Source organism: Peromyscus maniculatus, chromosome 22, assembly GCF_049852395.1.
Source record: "Peromyscus maniculatus bairdii isolate BWxNUB_F1_BW_parent chromosome 22, HU_Pman_BW_mat_3.1, whole genome shotgun sequence".
In the NCBI taxonomy this organism is placed as follows: domain Eukaryota; kingdom Metazoa; phylum Chordata; class Mammalia; order Rodentia; family Cricetidae; genus Peromyscus; species Peromyscus maniculatus.
The window spans coordinates 39073444-39099945 of NC_134873.1; the positions used below are offsets into that span (position 1 = coordinate 39073444).

General features: G+C 41.9%; 1 protein-coding gene across 1 annotated transcript in view; it reads left to right on the plus strand.

Moving 5' to 3' along the window:
- The window catches only part of Babam2 (BRISC and BRCA1 A complex member 2), a 380906-nt gene that overhangs the window by 249 nt on the left and 354155 nt on the right, over positions 1–26502 (plus strand). Inside the window, exon 2 of the mRNA XM_006984821.4 lies at positions 3724–3875. Within this exon, the coding sequence (XP_006984883.1) occupies positions 3748–3875 (128 nt within the window). The 5' untranslated portion in view covers positions 3724–3747. The remainder of the gene's footprint in view (positions 1–3723; positions 3876–26502) is intronic.

Below are 26502 nucleotides of genomic sequence, written 5' to 3' on the forward strand. Positions count from 1 at the left end.
AGGCCCGCGTTCCAAAGATGCCCCGCTCGCCCCCAGCACGCGGATCCCCCTCAAGAACGAGCCCCCAAGACCCGAGGCTTCTCTCTCTCTCTCTCCACATATCTTGCTCCCTCATGGCCCCCGATGAAGCCCGCCCCTTTTGCGCTTAATAGGGGGGGAAACATCGTACAGTTTGGGAGAGAGGGTTGGATCCCTTTAGGTTTTCCTCAGAATGGGTGGCCATTCTTTGGCTCTGAACCGGCTCGCTCTCCCCATCCCTCCCCGATGTTGCCCCAGTGGAGAAATTGCTCCCCCGCCGTAACTTCCTTCGTGCGCCATATGACGTGAACGTGATGCAGCAGGAGGCCACCCCTTTCCGTTCCATGACGTCAACGGGGCACATGTTTCCGCGTTTGTCATCCTCCTAATTGCAAGAGCCTGGTCGGTGCTTTATACGTCTTTGTATTCCCCAGATAGCCAGCCCACCAAAAGACCTCATGTGACCCTACCTTACGGCAGCAGATTTCTATAAAAATCATAGATTTGCATTTTCCTCCTGCAATACGTCAAAATCAGGAAATACAAATTGCAAAAAACAAGCGTTCAAGAAAGGCTGGTCACCAAAAATTCCTCTCTCTCTGGGTTCTGTTATAATGGTGCCGTGTGTACAAAAGAGGGTGCGTGTGTGTGTGTGTGTGTGTGTGTGTGTGTGTGTGTGTGTTTTGTTTCCAGTCCATATCCCTGCATATTGTACCAAAAGATCATCCTTTTTTTCTTGTTTTATTCAAATTCCTGATTTGAGAGTCAGTAGAGTTTTTTCCTCTTTGTTAGAGAATTCACCCTTCACAACTGAGACATCTTAAAGCTGCACAAAACCGTGCACTGTCAAAAAATTGTATTATGTCTGCTCCGGAAATAAAGACAGAAATCCGTTCCCTCAGGTGTGATCCTAAAGTCTTGACACTTGCTGAAGTGGAATGGGTTGTCATCGTCACTGGTGTGGTTTGGCATCTGGAGTAGGTTTGTTTCTTTTGGCATTTTAGCTAGTGAATCATTCAGACTAGCATCAACACTGGGTCAGCAGTAGCCTCGCTGATCTCTAGTTGTAAAGCCATCGTGTGTATAAATTCATAACCATGTCTTCATATTTAACAAGGTGTATGCTTTAAAAATTCACCTTGCTGCTTCCTTTAGTGGCCAATGGAATTAATGCTTGAGAGGAACATAGGAATAGGGGCCTCTGAGAGAGGTCTGGATTTGGATTCTAATCCTTCTGTTTGCTCTGTGTGTGACATTAAGTAACTTGGTCTCACTGGCCTTCAGTTTTTGTATTCATAAAGTGGAAACACTAGTCATTAAGAAACTACTGTGCGGGGAGTGGATGGCTGTACAGAGGTGAGGAATAGAGAGCTGTGTGAGGTTTAGAATGTGCTAGTTTTGTTTCTCTTTCTTAAGGAAATTTGAGGTAAAATAGTAGGTACTGTGAGAAAAAAAATCATGACAAAAATCAGTTATTGTTATGAGAGATCTTTCTGTTTGCTTCTTCCAGATGACTATTTCTGTGTTTTGCCTGTGATGTAAATAAGCATCCCCTTCAGGAACTGTGACGTTGGTGGGTAGAAGTCAGGTAGGAGTGCTGCAGAATTTAGAAAGAGAAATCTTCAAGGTGATCGTGTCAGTCAGTATATTATTCAAAAAACAGTTGCCCTTCTCGTCTGGAAAATGGGAATTGGAAACCTGCCTTATACAGGTTGTGGATGGCAACACTGCATATAAAAGTGTTTTATAAGTGATGTGATGCTATAAAATGTATGTTTTTTTTATGATAGTTTACTCTTGCCTTGTGATGGCGTATTAGAATGGTATGTGGAAGTCATCTACTAAGGAGTCAGAAGAGAATCATTTGGAGACATTTGGAGACTAAAGTACGTAGTATAGAGCTTAACCACTTCAGAAATATTTCTGGGTGGCATCATGAGGTCACCATTGTATTTTTTTGAAAGCTCTCTATAGTCATCTCTTTATTACTATCTAAAACGATAAAACAAGTATTCAGTTTTGCAGAGCCTGTAAGTCTGTGGGTGCTGTAGTGTGTAGAAACCAGAACCAGAGCAGCAGGCACTCATAATTGTAACGGGGTGGAAATTAATTAGCTTTCAATGTGGGATTAACCTTCCAGTTTGAGAAAGACAATGATCATTTGAATTGACTTATTCACCTCTAAAGTAGCAGCTTTCATTTAGAAGTCTATTAGGAATGCGTGCTCTCTCTCCTCCAGCTCCATGAATATCCAAGTAGCGTGGATGTGATTTATTGCTTTTGTATTATCAAGGGTAGAGACATCTTAGTGCCTGAAAATCAAAGACTGCAAAGACTCCATTAGTTTTTGTTGCTTAGGATCGCGACAGGACTATGTTTTTATAATTTAAGTGTTAAGTACATTTTTTTTTTTTTTTGCTTCATTTGTTCCTCAGATTCTGCTGGATTCATTCCCCTCTCGTGTGTGTGTGTGTGTGTGTGTGTGTGTGTGTGTACATGGTATATATGTGTGTGTATAGCATGTATATATCTGTGCAATCTGTGCATATCCATTTGCCTTGGTGTGCACGTGTGGAGGACAGAGGTCAGTGTTGAGTACCTTCCTCTCTCGTTCTCTCCCTGACCTTGGAGTCCACCATTTTGGCCAGACTGGCTTGCCAGTGAGCCCTAGTGATCTGCCATGCTGCGACCCCCAGTGCTGGGGGTTACATGTGTGTCACAGGGCCTGGCTTTTTATGTGGTTGCTGGGGGTCTGAACTCATGTGTATTCAGCAAAGCATTTTACTCACTGAACTGTTTTCTCAGGTGCCTCCCACCCTATCAGTTTTTGAGGGTATATTCTCTCCACCCCTAAATATTTCTCCAGCTTTGCTCCCCTTATTCATGTATTTAAAATTTAATTTGATTAAATCTATTATTTGAGGCCATATTCTGAGCATAGGTCGCAAGTAATCAGTATCCATGGTCCTGACCAGTAGTTAATAAAGCTTGCTTCAAATTTGGCTAAAAAAAAAAAAATCTATCATTTGAACTTACCACTTAATTTATATATTATTAAAATGTTACTGAATACTAAGTGTATGTTAAATGCATTTGTTATCTGTGAGAATTTCGAGTTGTGGCCTTTCTTGGGGAGAGTCCATGTAAACAGGTAATTATAATCCACCAGGGAAGGACTTATTAAGAAAGGGCTGTCAGCCATAAATGATTTCTAGTAAGTAACAATTGGTTGTGTGTGCTTTAGAGTTTTGTACTTCTACGTTGTTGCCAGTAAAGCTCTTTGTCCTCATGGGGACACGGGTGGAGGGGTTCCTAACTCAGTGATGTGTGTTTTGTGTGTTACGGGGACGGGACTGTTAGGGAAGGCTTCTCCAAATCAACAAATCAGAAGAGTGGTTATGACATGAGCCATGTCCTTTAAGGTATTGCTCTAGTGGAGGATCGTCTTTGGGAAGGAGGAGGGGATTGTACTTCAGGGTTCCTTTCATTCCTGAAAAGCACAGGACTGCCCATGCCCTGAATATCTGAGCAGCAGAGATCTGGTTTCTTCTAGAAGACTAAGGGTGGAGGTGTTACCAGGTCACAGAGCACTTGCTCATACGAGAGAAATTCTGAGCACCGTGCTAGCTTCCAGGAAGCTAGTTACATCTTTATCTCTATATTGTATCTGGTACACTGATCACCTTTCTTTCTTTCTACTTTCAGTGGTGACTCATAAATCCAGTTAAAATGTCTCCAGAAATTGCCTTGAACCGAATTTCTCCAATGCTGTCCCCATTCATATCTAGCGTGGTCCGAAATGGAAAGGTGGGGCTGGATGCTACAAACTGTTTGAGAATAACAGACTTGAAGTCTGGGTATGTATCAGAGCTAACGCAACTTTACCTTTCTAGTAAACTTCTTACTGGAAATTCATGAAAATTGACCATCTCTGGTAGCTTTCAAGTCATCTCACTACCGGCTGATTCAGTTGAGTTAAAAAAATGTTTGTGTGTGTGTGTGTGTGTGTGTGTGTGTGCGCGCGCGCGCGCGCGCGCGCGCTGAGGATTGAACTCAGGGTCTCACACATGCTAGAGAAGAACTTGACCACAGAGTTACATGCTAGTCCCCGATTCATTTGGTTTTGTTTAATTCTTGACACTTCATGCTTTGTGTGAGTGTGTTCACATGTGGGCATTAAGGGCCATTTATTTCTACTGTTCATGTTCTAATATTCATGTGTTTCTTTCTGGCTTATCTCTTTGGGTTTTAGCACGTGGGTTTTTCCTTCACTGGCTTGCTTTCTTGTTGACTGCAATCTGACATACACTGTAAGAACTGGGTGTAGAGATGCTGTGTCTGACATCATTTGATAATCTCCCTTAATACAAAAATTACAATAGCTAGCCAGAATGAGTCATTCTTCATAATGGGGTCGAAGCATCCAGTCTCACACCTGGATATATTGTATTAAAAAAATACAAAACAAAAACCCCAAACAAAACAAATTTAAGAAAAGAAAAAAGAAGTGGAAAATCCTGCTGCACATTTCATCTGAAAATAAAATTAGAGCTACAGAAAAGATTGAAAAATACTACAGGAAATTACAGTGGTAAACTTGGTTGTCAACTTGATGGACCTAGGAAGAGGGACCCTCACTTGAAGAACTGCCTCTATAAGATTGACCTGTGGGCATGTCTGTCGGGCATTTTCGTGATTGCTGAACGGTGGAGGAAGAAGTCTTAGTCCATTGCGGGCGGTACCATCTTTGGGCATGTCAGCCTGGGCTGTATAAGACGTGTAGCTGAGCAGTGTCCCGAGGATGCAAGCCAATGGCCGACCCTGCTCCAAGGTCTGTGTCTCAGTCCTTACCTCGCGTTCCTGCTTGAGTTCCTGCTCTGGCTTCTCTCAGGGATGGACCAGAGCCTGTAAGGTGTAATAAACCCCTTCCCTAAGTTGATTTTGGTCAGGGTTTTATCAGAGCATCAGAGAAGCCAAGTAGGACAGAAATTCACATGGTTTTTACCATTACTGATCATTTCACAGTTCTCATTTGAGATGAGCTGTTTTCCTCTTCCATGGCCCAGGATTAATCCAGAATACAAACTGGATTTAATTGCCAGGTGTCCTCCATTTCCCTAGCCTGTCTTTAGTCTTTCTTTGTCATGAATGACCTTGGCATTCTTCAAGAATATTGGCTAATTACTTGGTGATATGTCTCTCCATATGTGTCTGTGATGTGTCCCGCTGTATGATGCTTTCTTACATTCGAGTCAGAACTATATCCCCTTCCCCCAGAGCACTACAGCAGTGTGGTTCCACCCAGTGCATCCGATGCATGTCTATCTGATGTTCATGTCGTTTTGTGTGATCCTCCTGCCTCAGCCTCCTGAGTAGCTGGGATAGCAGACACCACACCCACTCAGCCACGCAGCGGGGACCTCAACACCACAGTGCTGCTAACCTGTGCTTTGACCCATTGGGCACAGTCTACGCATTTTCAGTATGCGATCTGTCCAGTTTCTGATGTGGTTAGTGGGGTGTAACCTCTTAGTAAGCCATGGAGTAAATATCTGTTGTTATTTGTTCCCCGCTTTTGTCTTTGGGAGGTCTGTCAAGTGGCTTTGTGATGTTCTGACATATCCCCATATCCCCATTTTTTTTTTTCTCACAAGAAATGTTGCTTTTTTTTTTTTTTTCCCCATATGTAAGAGCAAGCAAACAAGGTTTTATTGAGAAGTACAGTAACGGCATCAGGGAGGAGAGGGCAGGAAATGGGTGGTCTAAGATATTGCATCCTTGGTTTTCTCTTAGTTATCTTTATTAGATTCTTTTTTTTTTTTTTTTTTTTTTTTGGTTTTTTTTTGAGACAGGGTTTCTCTGCGTAGCTTTGCGCCTTTCCTAGAGCTCACTTGGTAGCCCAGGCTGGCCTCGAACTCACAGTGATCTGCCTGGCTCTGCCTCCCGAGTGCTGGGATTAAAGGCGTGCGCCACCACGGCCCAGCTCTTTATTAGATTCTTTTACCTTAATACTTTTTTTTTTTTTTTTTTTTTTTTTTTTTTGGTTTTTCGAGACAGGGTTTCTCTGTGTAGCTTTGCGCCTTTCCTGGAACTCACTCTGTAGCCCAGGCTGGCCTCGAACTCACAGAGATCCGCCTGCCTCTGCCTCCCGAGTGCTGGGATTAAAGGCGTGCGCCACCACCGCCCAGAACACTTTTTTTTAAATGCTGGATCTATTTCTATTTCGTCCGTCTATGCGTGTGAACATGCATGTACCCCAGTGCATGTGTGGAAGTCAGAGGACAACGTGGGTCCTGCGGATTGATCTCAGGTCATCAGGCTCGGGTGGCAAGTGCCTTTTTGCCCGCTGAGCCATTTCATTGACTAGCATTTCTATTTCTTTTAGACCTGTAGTGCTCAGGTTTATGGGCTGTAATTGGGATCCGTATTTCTAATTTCTGTTTACTCCTCCGTGTAGGGCACAGGACACACAGAAAGTATCGTCTGAGGAGATGTTTTGGAGGTTATAAGAACAGTCTTGCCGGGCGGTGGTGGCGCACGCCTTTAATCCCAGCACTCGGGAGGCAGAGGCAGGCGGATCTCTGTGAGTTCGAGGCCAGCCTGGGCTACCAAGTGAGTTCCAGGAAAGGCGCAAAGCTACACAGAGAAACCCTGTTTCGAAAAACCAAAAAAAAAAAAAAAAAAAAAAAAAAAGAACAGTCTTGTTAGTAATTGTAGCTAGCTACCCTTGACGAGATGCTATTTAAGTACCCATCTTCCATATTTGACCGATAGGCTGAATAGATAGGCAAGAGCCAAATCAAAGCAAGGTTTTTTTTTGTTGTTGTTTTGTTTTTTTAGTGTGGTAATTCCTCCTTGCTTCCCGCATGGACCTTAGATTTGCCTGTATCCTTTAGGACCCTATACACCCCTAAGCTCCATCGCTCGGCCGTCAGTCTCTTAAGGATAGTGATCTTACTGAACCTATTTGTGTTCTTCTGTGAGTTTGCCACGGCGCCTCCATGTGTAATGTGGGAAACAGGGGCCGAATGAGTGGGTGCATGAAATAGGAGTTTCACAGACAGGTTACTTAGTTTGGGGGTCAGAGTAGTTTTGTTCTTGTGGCTTGGAAGGCTTTTGATGGTCTTGCTAACATTTAATCCTATTACATATCATTCTAAAAATTGATATTCCCTGACAAACAAGCCGATGCTTTTGAAATTATAGCAAAAATACATTACAGCATTAGATGTATTCTTTAAAAAAATTTTGCGGGTTGGGGATTTAGCTCAGTGGTAGAGCACTTGCCTAGCAAGCACAAGGCCCTGGGTTAGGTCCTCAGCTCCAGGAAAAAAATTGCATTTATTTATATGTTTTTAGATTTATTTATTTCATTTTTATGTGTATGAATGTTTTGCCTGAATGTATGTATGGGCACCATGTGCATTTCTGGTGCCTGCAGAGGTTGGAAGAAGGTGTCAGATCCTTGGAGCTGGAGTTAACATATGGTTGTGAACCACAGTGTGGGGCTGGGAACCAACCCTGGGTTCTCTACAAGAGCAACAAGTGTTCTTAACCACTGAGCCATCCTACCAGCCCCGGATTTATTCTTTTAGGTAGAATGTATACTGAGAACCAAAGGGGCCACTGTTAATTACAGGGAACCATCCCATGAGCTTTCTAAAGGTTTATTAATTCTCTGCTGTGTGGTGACTTGATCACAGGCTCGTGCTATTTGCAGGATGCCGTACTTTGTCATTTTTAGTGAGTTTTGTAATCTTGATGATGTCTGAGTGTCTGATCAGCACTCTGTAATGATGCCTGGCAAGTGTAACGGGGAAGGCAGAGCAGCTCACTGCAACCTGTGGCAGCCGAGCCTTAGTATCCTTTTTTGGCATGTTGCAGTGACTCAACCTCACTGGCACATGGCTGCGTTTGGGGCATCTGCTGTGACATCTCATCCACCCACAACTACCTGTTGCATTTTTTTTGGGTGCATGTTCTGAATTTCGTTACTTCGTTAAAAATAGATACTCAGTGTAAGTACTTGATTACTGAAGAGGGTAATTTTAAAAGATGAGTGGTGTGCGTTCTTATGATTGAGCTCAGTTGGGCTGTGTCTGTCTCTAGCTTTCTTTCTTCGTCTGTCTGGAAGGAAGCTGCTGTTCTGGGAGGCAACAGATTAATTTAAAGATGGCAGTTTTAATACTTTAGTATGTAGATGTTCACTTGGCTCTTCATAGTGCTTTCTTTTCTCTTTTGATCGTAGTCTTTCTCTCTGAGCATGTCTTCATTCTCTATCTATCTATCTATCTATCTATCTATCTATCTATCTATCTATCTATCTATCTATGTATCTGTATATATATATACACACACACTATGGCCTCGAACTCAGAGATCCATCTGCCTCTGCCTCCCTAGGTCTGGGATTCATGTGCTACCATGCCTGTCCATACTTTATATATTTACTATGCATAAATGTATCTCCAAGCGGTATTTTATTTTGCCTGTATAAAAAGTGTTTTCAAGTGATATACTCTATATATTCATGTGAAATTGGCTTGTTTTGCTATTTTTCCTATTACAAAATTTTTTTTTGAGACCTGGTGTTACTCTATTGTCTAGGCTGACCTTGAACTCACAATTCTGCTTCAGCCTCATAAATTCTGGGTTTACCATGGCTGGTTTATCTAGTTTCAAGCTGGTAAGATTTGTGTTTGTAGCCATCATTCTTTCATTTGAACTGGTATATCATAGTTCATTGTGTGAATTTTTCCCCCACTGTAAATTAATATCTTTTATTTATTCTTTGACAATTTCATGTATGTATACAATGCATCTTTATCATGCACATCCATCTCTCCCTTATTCCGTTCCCCACAAACACTCCTCAGCATGTCTCTCCCACTTTAACATGCTCTCAGGTTATAATTCATTATTAAATATATTTTTTTTTCTGACAAAAAGTACCATAGTGAACATTCTGTTTCATCCACACAAGAAGATACATATGAGAACATTGTCTCAGGCAGAATCTCTCAACCTGGGTATGTTGATCTATTAGTGTTGTAAAAGCAAGAGAGTGAGTCATAGCAACATTCAAGAAGGGGGAAAAAAAAACAGAGTGGAAACTCTAAGAATATGTCATGTATAGTAAGGATAAAGAGCATTTTGTGAATTTTCAGTAAACCAAGTAAAAGTGTTCTGGGTGGGTCATAATGAAAAATAAGCGTGATGGTGAAAACAGACTGCTAGCTGCGCCTTGATGGTCTGTTCCTAGGAATGCCATTACTCACCCTTAGACGGTACACAGCTTTTTTGTTTTTGGCTGTAGCCACATAGTCTGTTTCCTTTTACCAGAAAGGTAGGAGAGTTCCCCTTAGTCTGCAGCCTCACTATTGCCTGGTGTACCAGTTCATTTTCTGTTGCTGTGATCAGATACCCTGACCGGGGCAGCTTAGAGGAGAAAGAGTTTACTTTGGTTTAGTGTTCCAGAAGGATGGAGGAGGTCATGGTGGGTAAGACATGGCAACAGGCAGGCAAGGTCTGGTGGTAGGAGGAAGCTGTCTGGTCACATTTTACCAGCTCTCAAGAAACAGAACAAAAGATAGGAGCAGGCTATAAAATGTCAGCCTGCCTCCAGCAGCATACTTTGTTCAGCAAGGGTTCTGCACCTAAAAGTGCCATAGTCTTCCCAAACAGTCCTACCAGCAGGGACCAAACCCACGAGCCTCTGGGGAACACTTCACATTTAGACCATGACAGTGTTGTCAAGCCAATCAGTGTGAAATAATATTTCATATGGTTTTAGCTTATATATCACTGATCTACGTGACAATCTTTTTATATGCCCACTGGAAATTCAATTGCTACTTTTGGAAATAGTCTTTACTCATTTTTTAAGTGAGCTGTTTCTTTATTTGTATAGGTTTGAAAGCATTATTCATGTATTTTATATTTTAGACTTTAATCTTTTGGCAATTACATGTATTAGAAATACCTGCATGCAGTCTGTGGCTTGGATTTTTTTCTTTTGTGCTACTAATAATCCAGGAGTTTTAACTTTAGTGAACTCAGATTAATTAATAATTTCATTTTGAAGAAAAGCACAGAGAAGAAAAGGAATATGCATAAAGAGGGGAGATGCAGAGTCTGAAGAAGTTCTGGTCTTTTTAGTAGTCGTACAGCCTTCCTAAGAGTTTTAACAATTTCTACTTTTCCTGATATTTAAATAGAAATTAGTGTTCCCCCCGCCTCTAGGATGTAGAACAAGGTCCAGACATCGATCCCTTTCGTGTGGATGATCGACTGTGCCAGCATCACTCTTTGCCTACCGTCCTGCAGTGCCACTTCAAGTGTCATTGATGTCACACGTGGACTTGAGGCTTTCTCATCGGCTCTGTCCCCTGTGTGTCATTTGATCGGCCATATCTGTTATAGCTTTAAAAGGTGCTAGTCCTAGCAGAACAAATTCTCCCCCTATCTACCCTGTTCTAATGCTTTAAGATGGTCCTGTTGAATCACAAATCCTAAATACTTTAAGAAAATAACCTCATTTAGTAGTGTACAGTTCCATTAGGGAAGCTCCTCTAATCCGGTTAACAAAACCTCCTCCTTTTAATTCGCCAAGAAAAGGAAATAAAGGAAGAGTGACGTAGTGAGGGATTGACTGAAAATCGATGTTCAGGAAAGCTCTCTCTGAGATGACATTTAAATTGAGTAATGAAAGATACGTCTAATTCAGTGTGAACGTCAGGGGAGCTGATGGAGAAGGTACGCATGTGCAAAGGCAGGAAGAAGCTTTGAGTTCTGGGGTTGGGAGGACCACCATGGTCGGAATAGAGATGCGAGGCAGAGAGGGGTGCCCAAGGGCCTAGGTTCGAAGCTGCTTTATTCCAGCTGAAATGAGAAGCTACTAAAGGATTCTAGGTAGTGTGAAGTGATCTTACTATGTTTAACAATAAAATAAGTGGTGTATATGGGAACGTCTTGTTCACAGCGTGGCATCTCGTTAACAGGCCAGTACGTAGACTAGGTGAGAGCTGATGGCATCTTAGAGTGTGGAGGTGGCAGTGAGGACAGAAAGCCATGAGGTCACTGAGCTGTTGAGGAGGTGGAATAGTGAGGACACTGAATGGGGGGCTTGGGGGGAGTCAAGGGTGGCCACCTCTGTCTTAGCTTGAGTTCATTCATGTCATTTACTGAGATGGGGAAGGGCCAGTGCAAGAACTGCTTCCCTCTAGATTGGTTAGTTTCTGGATCTGCCATATTGCTGTCATTTTGGGTCTTTACTTTGCCTTTTTCTTGTACTGAGCCACAATATCTTGTTTTCTTACTTTGTTCTCTTTCTTTATTGGAGATTATAGCATCTTAACAAAGGGAGAGGGGAGATAAATTGTAGTGTTCTTGAAAATCTAAAAGTGTTTTGTTTTTTTTTCAAGACAGGGTTTCTCTGTGTAGCTTTGCACCTTTCCTGGAACTCACTTGGTAGCCCAGGCTGGCCTCGAACTCACAGAGATCCGCCTGGCTCTGCCTCCCGAGTGCTGGGATTAAAGGTGTGCGCCACCACCGCCCGGCTTTTTTTTTTTCCCCTAAAAGTGTTTTTATTCTTGTTTTAAGCTTGATCAATAATTTGGGGGCTGGCACAGAAAGTCTAAATTACAAATTATTTTCCTTCTGAATTTTGGAGGCTTGGTTCTGTAATTTTGGAGAGACCCAATAACATACTGTCATAATGTCATGGAGACAGTGTTCTGTCTTATTTCTGTAAGGATATTCATTTTGGTGAAATTCTTCTGTACTGTGCATTCTCTCTCCACTCTCTTTCATGTGAATAACCTTTTTCAACTTGTTGACTATTGGTAGTCCATATTTATTAAAGAACATGATTCTAAAATGCATGTTTGAAGCTCTTTGAGCATGGATGAGTTAACTATTGAGTTCTACTGCAGTGTTACCAGGCAACAGTTGGGCCTATGTGTAGGGCGATTACTAGATTTATTATTTGAAGGTCTTTCTCTAGGTTATAAAGTAAACCCATGTGGATGCATGCCTTACTCTTCAGCAAACTTTCAATTTGTAGACCAAACAGTATGCACGCTTTAAGGCTTTTGATATCCTCAATTTAGTAGTATATTACATATTAGTAAGTACTTACATACACACATTTCAGAAAGTGCATTATAAAGTTGCTCTGTTTTTTCTTTTTGATTTTTTAATATATAATTTTTTATTAAAAAAAGATTTTCTTTCCCTTTGCATGCCAACCTCTGTTCCCTCTCTTCTTTTCCTGCTCTTCCCACCTACCCCCATCCCACCCCTGTCCCCTCCTCATAGAGACTAAGGCCTCCCTTGGGTAGTCAACACAGGCTATTATACCATGTTGAGGCTGGATGTAGCCCAGGATGTCCTGGAATTCTCTCTGTAGACCAGGCTGGCCTCGAACTCACAGAGATCTGCTTGCCTCTGCCACTGAGTGCTGGGATTAAAGGTGTGCGCCACCACTAACACAGTGCAGCTAAAGCTGCTCTTCTAATAGCAGTATGTGAAGCTGCCAAGTCCTCTACATTCTTAATTTTGATATTCATAAAGTTTCAAAGATTACTTGTTAATTTAATAGCTAGACATGGTCCTTACTTAGTCATTTGCCTTGTCTTAGTTGTTGATGTGTATGTGAGAAAGGAGAGAGCCGGTGGGCTGTTTGCCTCTTTCTTAGTAACTTGTAAAACCCTTTGTATGTTACCAAATGTAACACTCTACACAGTGAAATGCCTGTGTTCCTCCCAACTTTTCAATGTCTTTCAATTAAACCTCGACTTATATAATGTGCAGAAGCTCTTCATGTTTTCCCGCTTTTGAAGCCTTGATAAATGTATCTCATATCGGAGATATAAATGTATCTCATATCGAAGGGAAGAAGCCGAGCTGATAGTAGACAGTGCTTAGCTTCTGCTTTCCTCCTAGTTTTGGTCTTTGGAGGCCACTGCTCTCACTGCCCTCTTTTATTCCTTCTAAAGACAGTCTTTGCATCTGTAAGCCTTCTTGGTTTCTTTCTTATGTAAGGCACTGGCCATGTTGGATTGCTATAATAATGGTCCCTTCCTTTATCTGTTGTCCTTTGAATGTTATCCTGCCTTGTCTTCGGTCAAGGGGTACTCTGTTTACTTCATTTTAAAACTATTTTTAAGAAAAGTTTTTATGTGTTTGTGTGGGGGTTTCAGTGAGTGTATGCATGTGTGTGCAGGCAGAGGCCAGAAGAGGGTGTTGGAACTGGAGTTGCAGGTGGTTGTGAGCACTCTGATGTAAGCGTTAGAAATTTAACCCCAGGTTGTCTGCAAGCACAGCACGAATTCTTCGCTGCTAAGCCTCCTCTGCAGCCCATTTCTTTACTTCTTTAGTGTAGGATTTTTTTTTTAAAGAAAATTTTTTATAAAAATTTATTTTATGTGCATTGGTGTGAAGGTGTCAGAAGCCCTGGAGCTGGAATTACAGACAGTTGTGAGCTGCCATGTGGGTGCTGGGAATTGAACCCAGGTCCTCTGGAAGAGCAGCCAGTGCTCTTAACCACTGGGCCATCTCTCCAGCCCCTAGTGTAGGATTCTTTATGACTTGGATTTTACTAATAGAATATGAGAAAGTGATGCCTGACCTGTGAGTTTTGGCTTTAAGAGCCTGGCAGTTCTGTTTCTACCTTCTTGGGATGATCGACATGTTCATGGGGCTTCTTGAGAGAGAATGACCCATTGATTCCAGCTGCACTTAGCCCCATAGCTAACCTTCATCCAGGGCCTGTTTAGACAGTATGCGGACTGGAGGAGGGAGTTTTATCCAGGAATGGTAGGGATAAGTGGTGTTGAGCTCTGCTAGTGTGGGCACTGGGTGTGGTAGGAGGTCATCTAGTACTGGGTGCTTAGCTGTGTTCTCCAAACAGCTGGACCCTTGAGTGTGGTGCTGATGTTTTGCTGCCTTGACTGAGTGCCTGTTAGGAAGCTGTTCTTTAGGTATTTCTAACAGAAGAAACACAGGCTCCAATTCCTCATGCTCTTTTCCTCCCTTCGGTCTTTATCCCAGTATCTGTGTGTCTGGCTCTACTCTGATTATACTTGTATGACAGAGTAATACAGGCAATTTTAATTAAGCCATTTATGGAGCTTTTAATACTTAGAGGTGCTGCCATAGCCAGGAATGATGTACTTTTGTAAACCCAGCTCTAAGGGAGGAAGGAGGATCTCAAGTTCAAGGCCTGAGATAGTTCAAGCTCAGCATGGGCAGTATAGTGGGACCACGTTTCAGAATAAGAAGTGAGAAGAGGCCTGGGAGCTAGCTCAGAGGTCAGATACAGCCTAAACAAAACCCCAAATCAAACAAGTGCCTTTCTGACCACATGTGGTTTTTAATTTCTATTTTTACTTAGGATTTTAAGTGGTAGTGTTGGCCCTGATCCAGTAGACCCCGAAATCACTCACTTGGGAACTTTAGGGACTCCAGAATCTGGAGTGGTCCAACCTTGAGAAATGTGGGTTGGATTTTATGTGATGTAAAACCCAGACTTTTCATGTCCTGCAATGACTTCATTTCAGGAGGATTTCAAAATATTTTGTGTGGAGGTTGGGATGGGGAAAGAGATAGAGGGAAGAGATGAGTTTAATGTGGAAAGAAAAGCGGGCAGAAGGTTCTAGTCAAAGCCTGACTCAGCTTCACATTGTTCAAGGAACCGACAACAAAATTGTTCCATTGTTGGCTTCTATACTTTTTATTCTGTATGAGTTAAAAATGTTTATTTTTACTTCATGTATTTGGCTGCATGTATGTAAAGTGCACGATGGAGCCCAGCAGAAGTTTCATTTCCCCTGGAACTGGATGGAGTTATGGATGGTTGTCAGCCTCCATGTGGGACCTGGGAGCCAAACCTGGGTCCCCTAAAAGAGCAACAAGTGCTCGTAACCACTGAGTCATCTCTCCATCCCTGTATTCTGCACAAAAAAGAAAAAAAAGATTTAGTTATGTGTTGGCCTGTGTGTCTGGGGGAGTTATGGGCACATGAGTGCAATTGTCCTTGTCTTATTTAGGGTTTCTGTTGCTGTGAAGAGACACCATGACCACAGCAACTCTTATAAAGGAAAGCATTTAATTGTGGTAGCTTGCCTACAGTTCAGAGGTTTATCCATTATTGTCATGGCAGGAAGCAAGGCAGCATGCAGGCAGACACAGCGCTAGAGAAGGAGCTGAGAGTTCTTACATCTTGACTCACAGGCAACAGGAAGTGGTCTGAGTCACTGAGTGTGGCTTGAGCATGTTTGAGACCTCAAAGCCCGCCTCTACAGTGACACACTTCCCCCAACAATGCCACATCCACTCCAACAAATCCACACCACCTAATAGTGCCACTCCCAATGAGTTTTTTGAGGCCAATTACATTCAAACTACCACACCCTTGGAGGCCAGAAGAGGGCATCAGATCCCTTGGAGCTGGAGTAAGAGTGGTTGTGAGCTGACAGACCTGAGTGCTGGGAACCAAACTTAGGTCTGTGATAAGAGCTATATGTGCTCTTAACTACCAAACCGTCTCTTCAGTTCCCATTCTGTACAATTTTAAGACAGTATTTTGTGAATAGTTTTTATTTTGTTTGACTCTGCATTTAGAAGGTAAGCAAGAGCATTTTGGCTGGCTCAAGTTTATATGGCAGTAACTGTGTTTTAAGGTTCCTAATTAGTTATTCTGTGCTATCACTTTACATGTTAAAGGGGGCCTTATATGTGTGTAGAAAGGTGGAGTACCATCCCCTTTACATTCATGTATTTACTTTGTGTGTGTAAGTATGATGGTCAAAGAACAACTTGCAGGATTCTCCTTCAGCCATGTGGGTGATGGGTTTTGAACTCAGGTTGTCAGGCTTGGTGGCAAGTGCCTTTACCCACTGAGCCATCCTGCTGGCCCTGGATGAGCTCCCCGTTTTAGCTTCCATGTTGCTGAATGAATCTTGACTTTTGTGCCATGCTGCTTGAGAAATGATTTTATAACCTTCTTTCTCAGGGCCACATTTCCTGAGTAACTTGGTTATCTTTCTTATGGCGAGTTCTGAAAGTCAAGTTTATCAGCTGACCTTGCTGCTCTTGACTTTCTGTTTTCTCAAAAGCTTTTTATCTTAGCCTGTGCTCTTGCCAATTTCTGGACAGCAAGTCTTGAATCAAGTTGATGTTTGGAGGACATTTTTTATCTTCTTTTAAATCCTCAATGATTTTTAGTGGTTGAATAAATTATTAGTATACTGGTACAATTTTTATCTTTGTACTTATGTGTCAAAATAGATTTATCATAAAATTTATCATTTTATAATGTCCAGTTTTATGGCATTAAGTACACTCAACTGTGTGGTATATGGTGATGTTACACATGCCATATTTTTAAGTCTTGCAAACTTAATTGTACCAGTGAAACTAACTTCCTAGTCTTCCCTTCATACCTGCTGGCCACTGCCATTTTGCTTGTCTCTATGAGTTTAACTATTTTAGATAGTAAGTGAAATCATGGGGTATTTATCCATTTGTGGCTAGCTTTTTTCACTTTGCATAGTATATTCAAGGTTAATCCATGTTGTAGCATGTGTCAGAATTTTCTTTCCTTTCAGTGCTGAGTAATATTCCATTGTGTATGTGTCTCTCTCTGTGTGTGCATGCACACATATATGTGTCTCATTGTGTACTTCTTTCAGTAATGTCTATTGCATTTGTCGTTTGGCTGTTGTGAATAATGCTGCTGTTAGTAAAGATGTCTAACTATCTGAGTTTGTTTTCCAGGACTTGCTGGATGGTATGGCAAGTCTGTGCTTTGTTTTGATGACTCACCATATAATTTTCTACAGTATGGGCTGTAGAAAAGTAACATGGGACACTCATTTGCAGTATTGATAATGTCATTTGATGCACAAAATTTGTACTTTGTTGAAGTCTGAGGTACTTAGTCTATGTCCTTCACCTTGTTAAATTAACCTTTGAGAGCTTGAAATCACTTCTCCAGCCTCCTTCACCTGAACTATTGTCTTTCCATCTATTTTTTGCCTTAAAGGCTAGCAAAGGGGCTGGGGAAATGGCTTACTTGGTAACAGACTTGCCACACAGCATGAGAATGCAAGTTAGATTCCCTAGCACCCACATAAAAACTAGGCATGGGAGTACACACCTGTAACCCTGGAGCTTGTGGGGAGGTGTTGAGGGAGCAGAGATAGGCAGATGTCTGGAGCTTATTAGCAAGTCAGCCTAACCAAATTGATGAGCTTCAGGTTTTGCAAGAGACCCTGTCTCAAAAAACAAGGTGGAGAGCCATAGAGGAGGACACATGACATTGTTCTGTGGCCTTCATGTGTGCGCATATGTGTACATAAACCTGTACACGCACAGTCACACATGCATAAACCCACTTGAATTCATAACACACACACACACACACACACACACACACACACACACAACTAAAAAAATTGTGTTGAAACTGAGCCAGATTTTCATATTACTGGCATCCCCTTCCAAGAGAGAGGAAAACCATTCACTGATGCACCTGCTTCCTCCAGAGTAGAAGCCTTTTCATCTCGAGTTAGTGATTATATTGTTATGTTAGTGATTAGAGTGTTATGATTATGGAGGTAGGGTGTAGATCATGCCAAGTCATTGGTTAACTTAAGCAATGCTAGATCTAGCAGTAAGGACAATAATGTAGCTGTCGTGAATAATGCTGTCTTTGTAATGTCAGTGCTTTGATGACTGTATTGTATTCTTTACACAGTCTTTCCTTATCTACAGTTTCACTTTCCAAAGTTTCAGTTATTTGCAGCCACCCACAGTCCAAAAATACTACTATTTCTTGGGCCTCCAAAGAGAAAGCAGCCATTTTCCCATGGCATTTATGATTGTATGTAGTTACAGATGTTCCGTCTCATTCTTGTTCACGGTTAGTCTCTTACAATGTCTACTTTGTAAACTGAACTTTATTATAGGTATGTGGTTGTAGGAAAAAGCATAATATCCACAGGATTTAGTAGTGTTGGGTTATTGCTGAAGACCCCACACACTTGGCTTACAGGACATAGGGAAATCACGTTGGGACTGACCAGGAAGCTTCCCCTACTGGCTCCGCTTTTAGGATAGAAGGTGCTGTGTAGGCTGCTGGGGAAAAAGTCATTAGCAGTCTTCCTCAGCCTTGAAGCTGAGAGGTACAGTAACGACTGGAGTGACGAGACAAGCCTTTGGGCACAATAGTGGCATGGATCTTATGGGACTGTCTTCTTATTGGGTGTAAGACCCTCTCCACACAAGGACATGCGTGCCTGGGACTGTAAACCTTACCATGTGGCTGGGGAGCTCCCTTTGTCCAGGGGAGGACCTGTTACTGTTACTCTGCTAAATGAACCTGGTATTACACGGCCCTCTAGATTCCTGTTGCTATACCTAGAGATCAGTGCAGCTCTTAGTGCGTGTCAGAGAAGTTTCTTTGCAGTGGATGGTGGTTAATACAGAAACGAGTATGCGTTAGTGGAGGACTCAGCCGCAAATGGAGGACCTCTGTTTCCCTCCCCCTGCAAGGCCTGGGGACACGGAAGAGGGGGCAGAAAGATGGTTACAGCTAGAAGTCAGGGAGGAGCAGAGCAAAACTGTTTTCTGGGTACTGGGGACCTCTGTACATAGGAACTCACGGCAGCTGTGGTTGCTTTTATAAGACCAGCAAGATGATATCCTGCCAGTAAACATTCTAGCATGGAGAAGGAGGAGCTCCTGAGCCCCCCCCCCCCAACTGAGGAGCTATTGACACTGGATGGCTTCTGCGGGTGATAGAGATTTGTTAAGGCCAAATCCTTCAGTGGATAACTCCACATCTGTGAATAGACAGGCAGCACAAATAGATTCAGTGGGTTTAAACAAAGATGACAGGAAGTCGGGAGTGGGGTCAGAGGAGCAGATCTGGGAAGAGTTAGTGGGAAGAGTGGGGAGTGAATATAATCAAAATACATTGTATGAAATTCTCAGAGTATTAATAAAAGTATTATATTAAAGATCCAAATAATAAAGTCATGTTTAGGGTTTCAGGCATCCACTGGGGTATGTATGTTTTGGAATGTATCTTCAGGATGAGCTATATTTACTTAGTTTTCTTCATGCTTTCATCCACCTGCCTGTCTTCTTGGGGGATGTTGAGAGAATGTCACTGCGTAGTCCAGGTTGGTCTCCCGAGAGCTGGGATTACAGGGATGTGCCACCACACCCTCTATGGTGTGTGTGTGTGTGTGTGTGTGTGTGTGTGTGTGTTTTAAAGATTTATTTATCTATTATGTACACAGTATTCTGCCTGCATGTGTCCCTGCACTCCAGAAGAGGGCACCAGATCTTACTATAGATGGTTGTGAACCACCTTGTGGTTGCTGGAAATTGAACTCAGGTCCTCTGGAAGAGCAGCCAGTGCTCTTAACCACTGAGCCATCTCTCCAGCCCCCCCCCCCCATGTTGTTTTTTGTTGAAGACTTTTAGCTCCCTGAGGACAATGTCTCTCTTGTTCCACACTGTACAAAGTAGTTACTCAATACATAGTTGTTAATGCAATAGGAAACTGTTCCAACTGGAGTGCATTCAGGCCTACCACGTGTGTGCACTATCCTGGTTTCCAAAGGCTCAAGATAGTTATGTTGATGTGCCTGAATGACAAGAGGGCAGAGCCAGTCTATAGAATAATAGATACAGAGTAATTGTACCTTTGTAGAAAGGTCCTCTCATGCATATGTGTATGGGTCCATGTGTACACATGCATGTCTGAGTGCACAGAGAAAGGTTCAGAAAGATACTTATCAAATTCAGGTTAAGTCAGGAGAGTAAGAGACCATGAACACTGAGGGGCTAACCAGGAGTTTCATCTCTGTGACACAGTTTTTTTTACAGTGAAGTCATTTTACTTGTACAGTTTGTAGAAAAAAGTGAATATGCTTAAAACAAGTTTCTGCTGTAGACTCCGAAGACAGTAGAAAAGGAAGTCTGTGTTGGTGTCAGGGAGGCAGACAGAATCTGGACAGAAGAAATAGACTTGTGGGCCACCAAGCCCCAAAGGGAAGCATCTTCGGCATCGGGCACTGGGAACTGTGCAGGAGCACACACTCTATGTAAAAGAAATGATGGAACTTGAGGCGCATCCCCAGCAAGAGCGTTGATTTTACTGTGAATTGGCAGTGGACACTGACCAGGGCCCAGTGGATTCAGAGCGCTAAGTTGACTCAATGTCTAGTGTGTGTGTGTGTGTGTGTGTGTGTGTGTGTGTGTGTGTGTGTGTTTTCCACGAAGAGAATTTAGTACCATGAGTAGTGTAAATCTCTTTTCCTTAGGCTGAGTTTTTGCTCCCAGTAAATCTATGTAGAATCTTAATCCCTCTCTTTAAATATTTAAACACACGAACACATGGAGACAGAAGTCTCCAAGAGGTTACGAAATTCTCTGAAGGTTACTTAGCTGATAAGTGGCAGAGGCTTGGACTAGAGCCCAGGTCTTCTCTACCAAAGGCTAGGTCTTTTTTTTCCCAAGAAAAGATTGGCCAGGAAATCACTTGCTGTGATACTCTGTCCAGTGGGTTCTCGCCATCTCCATCTATGAGGATGTTTTGGTATGGACACTTAAAGAAAACCCAGTAACTGGTTAAAATTCAAATAGAAATTGGTTAGGGGTTTAGGACTAAGAGATCAAGACTCACTAGGTATTAGGAATGACTTTGGAATGGGCTGGGGAGGTGGCTCAGTGGGTTAAGGTGCTGGCCAGCAAGCCTGAGGACCCGAGTTTGATTCCCAGGACCTACCTGATGGAAGGAGAGAACTGACCCCCTCAAGTTGTCCTCTGACCTCTACACATGCACTGTGCTGTGTGTACCCCCTAAAATAAAATAAATGTAAGAAAGAAATACCCCAGGAAAAGTCTCTGGCTAAAAAATGTTTTTAGGCAATAATTTACTGCATTTGGGCTAAATCTCAGCAATAGGTAATTTGACAAGAATTTGTAGATGTCTAAAAGTTAAGTAGTGTAGGGGGAGGAATTTAATTTTACTGTTGGAACTGAGGCAGAAATCAAATACATTTAGTTAATTTATATATGCTATTGTTTTACTTTTTGACCCCAATTATCATTTTTTATTTTACAAGTTATTAAATAGTTGAAAGCATGAAAGATATGCAAGTCTTAACTAAAAGTATGATGTAGTTATTAGCACTGCAGAATTATTTCTTACAACATAGCATTATGTGGGCTGGTTTAGTGGTAATGGGTTATCAGTACTATGAATTAAGAACGCAGCACTGCATATTTTATTTTTCCTTAGTATTCATTATATTTTTATGAAATAAAAAGACCTTTTGGAATTATCATTGGCAAGTTTTTAATAAGTCTATTTATTATGCATATCTTTGTATATACTTGTATAAGAAACTAAAGGAATTTGTAAATCAGGAAAGTTGTGTAGTTCAAATGGAAAATTGTAAGTATAGCTAGATTATCAGAACTGAAGGAATAAGAGGTTTTGAGCATGAGTTCAGGATGTCACAGGCCAGTGCTTTATTACTGTTGTTGTTATTTTTTGTTCTGGAGCTGTTCTCAGACCAAACCAAATCCTAGCATGGAGAGGGGAGGTGGGCCCGGAGTCCTCCCCCTGGCTGAGGATGATTGGCAGTTGGTAGCTGCCGGGAGAGGGGAGCCGACCACACTCCAGTGGGAGTCCGCACATTCAAGAGTATATGGGCAGCACCAACTGGGTGTAAAAACAACCTTGAACAGGTCACAAAGTTGTGTGGATAGGGCAGGACAGGTGGATCTGGAACAATTAAGAGGAGGAGGTAAACATGATCAAAAACACATTGTACAAAATTCTCAAAGAACTAAGAAAATTTTTAAAAAGATGTAGCAGCATGGAATTTAAACTGAGCTGTACTAGCTTTAGAATGTTTCACGACTTGTATTTCCACGAGTGGTGCCAGCATTCATGCTGTAAGGCTGGGTGACTTCTCAAACAGGGTCACCGGCTTCTCACTAGGAGCCTTTCAGGGTGGCGTTTGTGGCCAAAGGGATGCTGCGTTCCTCGTCCGCGCCGTCAGAGAATCAGTGGTAAGTCTTAGGCAGTGGGCAGTGTCCATACTGCTGCCAGCCTAGCAGAGCTCAGAGTGCTGGGAAATAGAGGAGCAGTGTGCGTGGCTCTTGTGAGAGCCAAATGAGTAGAGACTGGGGACATCAAAGAGGAACAGTTTATCTTGATGTCCCGCAACCTTCAGCATTTAAAGAATCGCCAGTGAAATGATTCTCAGAGGGTCTTTGATGAAAGAGCAGAGTTGAAAAAATACCCAGTTTCTTACTGATACCTTTGTAGTATATCATAAAGATGAATTATTAGGAAAACGAAGTGAAAGAAATGGGAACCACCAGGCTTGTCTCTGTTTTTTTTTTTTTTTCTTTATTGGATCCATCAGACTTAACATTGTTTTTACACACTGCCTCGAAGTTTTAACATTCTTCCCCGGGTTTCTGTGGATTAGTAACAGTTTATATACAAGAGCTGCTCTGTGGGTTTCAACTTGAACAGTACTGTTTTAGAAAGTTTTTGCCGTTCTGACAGCCCAGAAGTTGGCCTTTGTAGAATTTTGTCTCAGAAAATCTAGAGACAGAACTAGATAATGCAGTTATTAGAACAGAGACAAAACTGGATGATGCAATTAACTTTAAGCGAATATGGTAGCTGGTGTATGAAGACTTCTCAGAATTTCAGTAGTTGGATGAGTGAAAACACAGGAGAACATCATGACTTTGTGCATTTGGGTTATACTAAGAAACAGCTTATGCTGTTGTTTTGTTTGTTTGCATGGACATAGTGTCTTACTGCCGCCCAGCTTGGCCTCATACTTGCTGTGGCTAGAGATGACCATTGAACATTTAAAAAAAATACATTTATTTTACTTTATATGTGTGGGTGTTTTGCCTGCATGAATGTCTGTGCACGATGTGTGTGCCTGGTGCCCGAGGAGGCCAGCAAAGGGCATCAGATCCCTTGGAACTGGGGTTACAGACAGTTGAGCCACCATGTGGGTGCTGGGAGTTAAAACTCAGACCTCTGTGAAAGCAACCGGTGCTCTTACCCACTGGGCCGTCTCTCCAGCTCTCCAGCCCCTGACCCTGAACTCTTGACCCTCTAGCCTGTGCTTCCCAAATGCTGGGTTTACAAGGATGCATGGATTTTGAGTAAAGAGAATGTTTTCAATTCAGTCTTTCATAAACCCTGTATTGAACTGTCTGTATTCGTTCAGATTTCCTCTTTATAAGAGTATCATAAAGATGGATGGCTCACTTAGAAGACTGAGGAAGGATGGTCTCAGGTTTGGACCATCCTGGACTACCAAATAAGATCCTGTCACAATAAGCCAAGAAGCCAATAAATAAATAAATAGACAGATTGGTAGATAGATAGGTAGATAGACAGATAGATACATGATAGGTAGATACACAGATAGGCAGATAGATGATTGGTAAATAGATAGATGATAGGTAGGTTGATGATGGTAGACAGACAAACAGATAGATAGATGATAGCTAGATAGATTGATGATTGGTACATAGATATATAGATTCTAGGTAGATAGAAGATAGATAGGTAGGTAGATAGATAGATGATAGATAGATACACAGATAGGTAGATAGATGATTGGTAGATAAATAGATGATAGGTAGGTCGATGATGGTAGACAGACAGACAGACAAATAGATAGATGATAGCTAGATAGATTGATGATTGATGATAGATAGATAGATAGGTAGATGATGGGTAGACAGACAGATAGGTAGATGATAGGTAGATAGACAGATAGAGAGATGATAGGTAGATAGACAGGTAGATGATAGGTAGATAGAAAGGAAGAAAGAAAGATAGATGGATAGATAGATAGCATATATTGAGTACCTGTGGAAATAATCAGCATAAATAAAGCATATGACTTGAAAATTAATAAGGGAAGCAGATCAAAGCTTTGCTAGTTTAGTTTCCACAAAAGTGAGCTCCCAGAGCATGCCAAGGTAAATATTCTCCATAGGTAAATACTTGCCCATAAGGACAGGAATTCAAAGAATGTGTATATGATATGAAAGAAAAAGCCCCAGAGTACAGAGTTAGGGTGGGCATCCACTTAGGACCTGTTTTGGGTAAAGGCATGAAAATGATCTAAAATGGCTATACGAATATTTTTTTTATTGAAAATGGCTTATTATACAATTTTTACACCATTATATTGTACATTAGATGTAGACAAATCACATGTAAGCTGACGTTGGCCTTTAACATTTATATGTGTGAGAGTTACCAGCAGTTGCTCTGTGACATTCGTGTGGCTTGTTTCAGTGAGCACGTGCTGTCCACCTCCAGGCTGTTCCAGGAGAGGATCTCCACAGTCCTTGTCAACTGTGTGCCAGCATGGCTGCTGGACAGAACTCCAGCCATGCAGTGAACTCTGTCTCCTGTACATTGTTCTGCTTCAGGACAGTCGCAGGGAGGTGGTCCACATTCCCCTCTTTCCAGATTCAACTCATTCTGATGGCCATTTTCTCAGAGAGCCTTCCTTGATTACTCGGCTGCAAACAGCATCTCTGCTCTCTGAAATCTAATTGTGCTTACATTCTTTAACCACTAATTTGGCAATTAATCATGTTAATTGCTTTGTGCCTTGCATCTATTGTTGTCTCGACTTGTTATTTAAGTCGTCTTGACTTTCCCGGTGTGATGCTTGTCTTCTGATTCTAGCCCGATTCTCGAAAGGAGACGCCTTTCTATAACTCTCCAAACAGTGATCTCTGCACTCTGCTGATTACCCGCCCTGCCTTTGTTAGTTTCAACGGCTGTGGTACAGACTTTCCACGGGATAATTTATTAACGACACAAGTTTGTTTCTCAGAATTCGGGAGGCGGGGGAGCCTAAGGTCATAATGCCTGCAGTTTTAGTAGCTCTTGAAGGCCCATTCTGCATAGATGCACTCTGTGTATCCTCTCATGGTACAGGACAAAGGGACAGACAGGCTTCGTCAGGCCTCTTTCACAAAGGCACTGGCCCCAATCACAGTGACCTGTTTAGCTTTTGTCTCTTAATGTCAATATGTTGGGATTAGATTTCATATGAATTTTGGAGGACATAGCATAATCCAAACAATTTGGTTAGGAATCTTAATACATGCATTTTATTTAATTATAATATATATTATAAATAATATGAAATCTGAATTAAAATGGCATAAAATGAAATAAGCAATACTTATAATTTATATTATTTATAGTAATGGTAGTTTTACCAGTCATGTTTGGAAAAGACATCTAAAAAATTATGGGGATACTAATGGAAGATATGCCAAATTGGCAACATGTGTTGTACCCTAGGACTAGTTTCCAGTCTATTCAGTAGTTATGTGAAAGGTTTTGTTGAAAGTTGCCTGTGCTTATGTTATTAGCATTGCGTCCATTATCATGGGAAACGCCAGCATAAGGCATTCGGCATTGTGAGATGCTCATCCTTGTAGGACTCTTGAAGAACTGGGTGGGAGCCAGCTGTGAGCATCAGTGTCAACCTGTATTTCATGTAGGAAGGATGAGTTTATTGACCAAAGAAAGTCCAGCTCAAGGGGTGGATGATGTGTGAAGTGTGTCTACATTCAGTAGATACTGAACCATGCCCATCTTGACCACCTAGGTCAAGAAATAAATCAAGTGTTGGGGGATGGGAGATGGCTCAGTGGGTAAGAGCTTGCTTGAAAGCATGAGGACCTGAGTTGGGATCCCCGCACCCAGGAAGAGGTTGGGCACTGCCTCCCATGTGCCTGTAACCCAGTGTTGTGAGTAACCATACTGGCGGGCCAGAGGAAGAAGGATGGCAGGGGTTTGCTGGCCACCAGCTTAGTCCAGGTGCAGTGAGAGACCCTGTCTCAAAGGAATAAGTGGAAGGTGATAGAGCGGGACACTGGCCTCTGGCCTCTGGCCTCAGTACTCCCATACACACACACACACACACACACACACACACACACACACACACACACACACACACACACGGAAATAAAATAAGAGCATCCTAGGAGTCCTCTGTGTGCTTCCTCCCCCTTGCCTTTTCTTTCTTTTCTCATAGTTAAACCATTTTGATTTTCTTCATAGTACTTTTGTTACTTAGCAATACAATATTACTTTTCATGATTTTGAATTTTAAATAATGGAATCATAACAGTATACATTCTTTCATTCAGTGAAAGTCAATTTTTCATTGCTATACAGTGTTTCTGTTTTTTTTTTATTATATCTTAATTTATCTATCCTGTAGCCAATGGACATGATGTGTTTGAAATTGCATTTAAGTTGTTCAGTTTGGGGCCATTTAAAGAATGCTGCTGACATGTTTTCTCATTGTGAGTCTTTTATTTCATGCACACAATTCCTCTCTCTGTTCTATTTTCCTTTTAATACACTAATAGGCT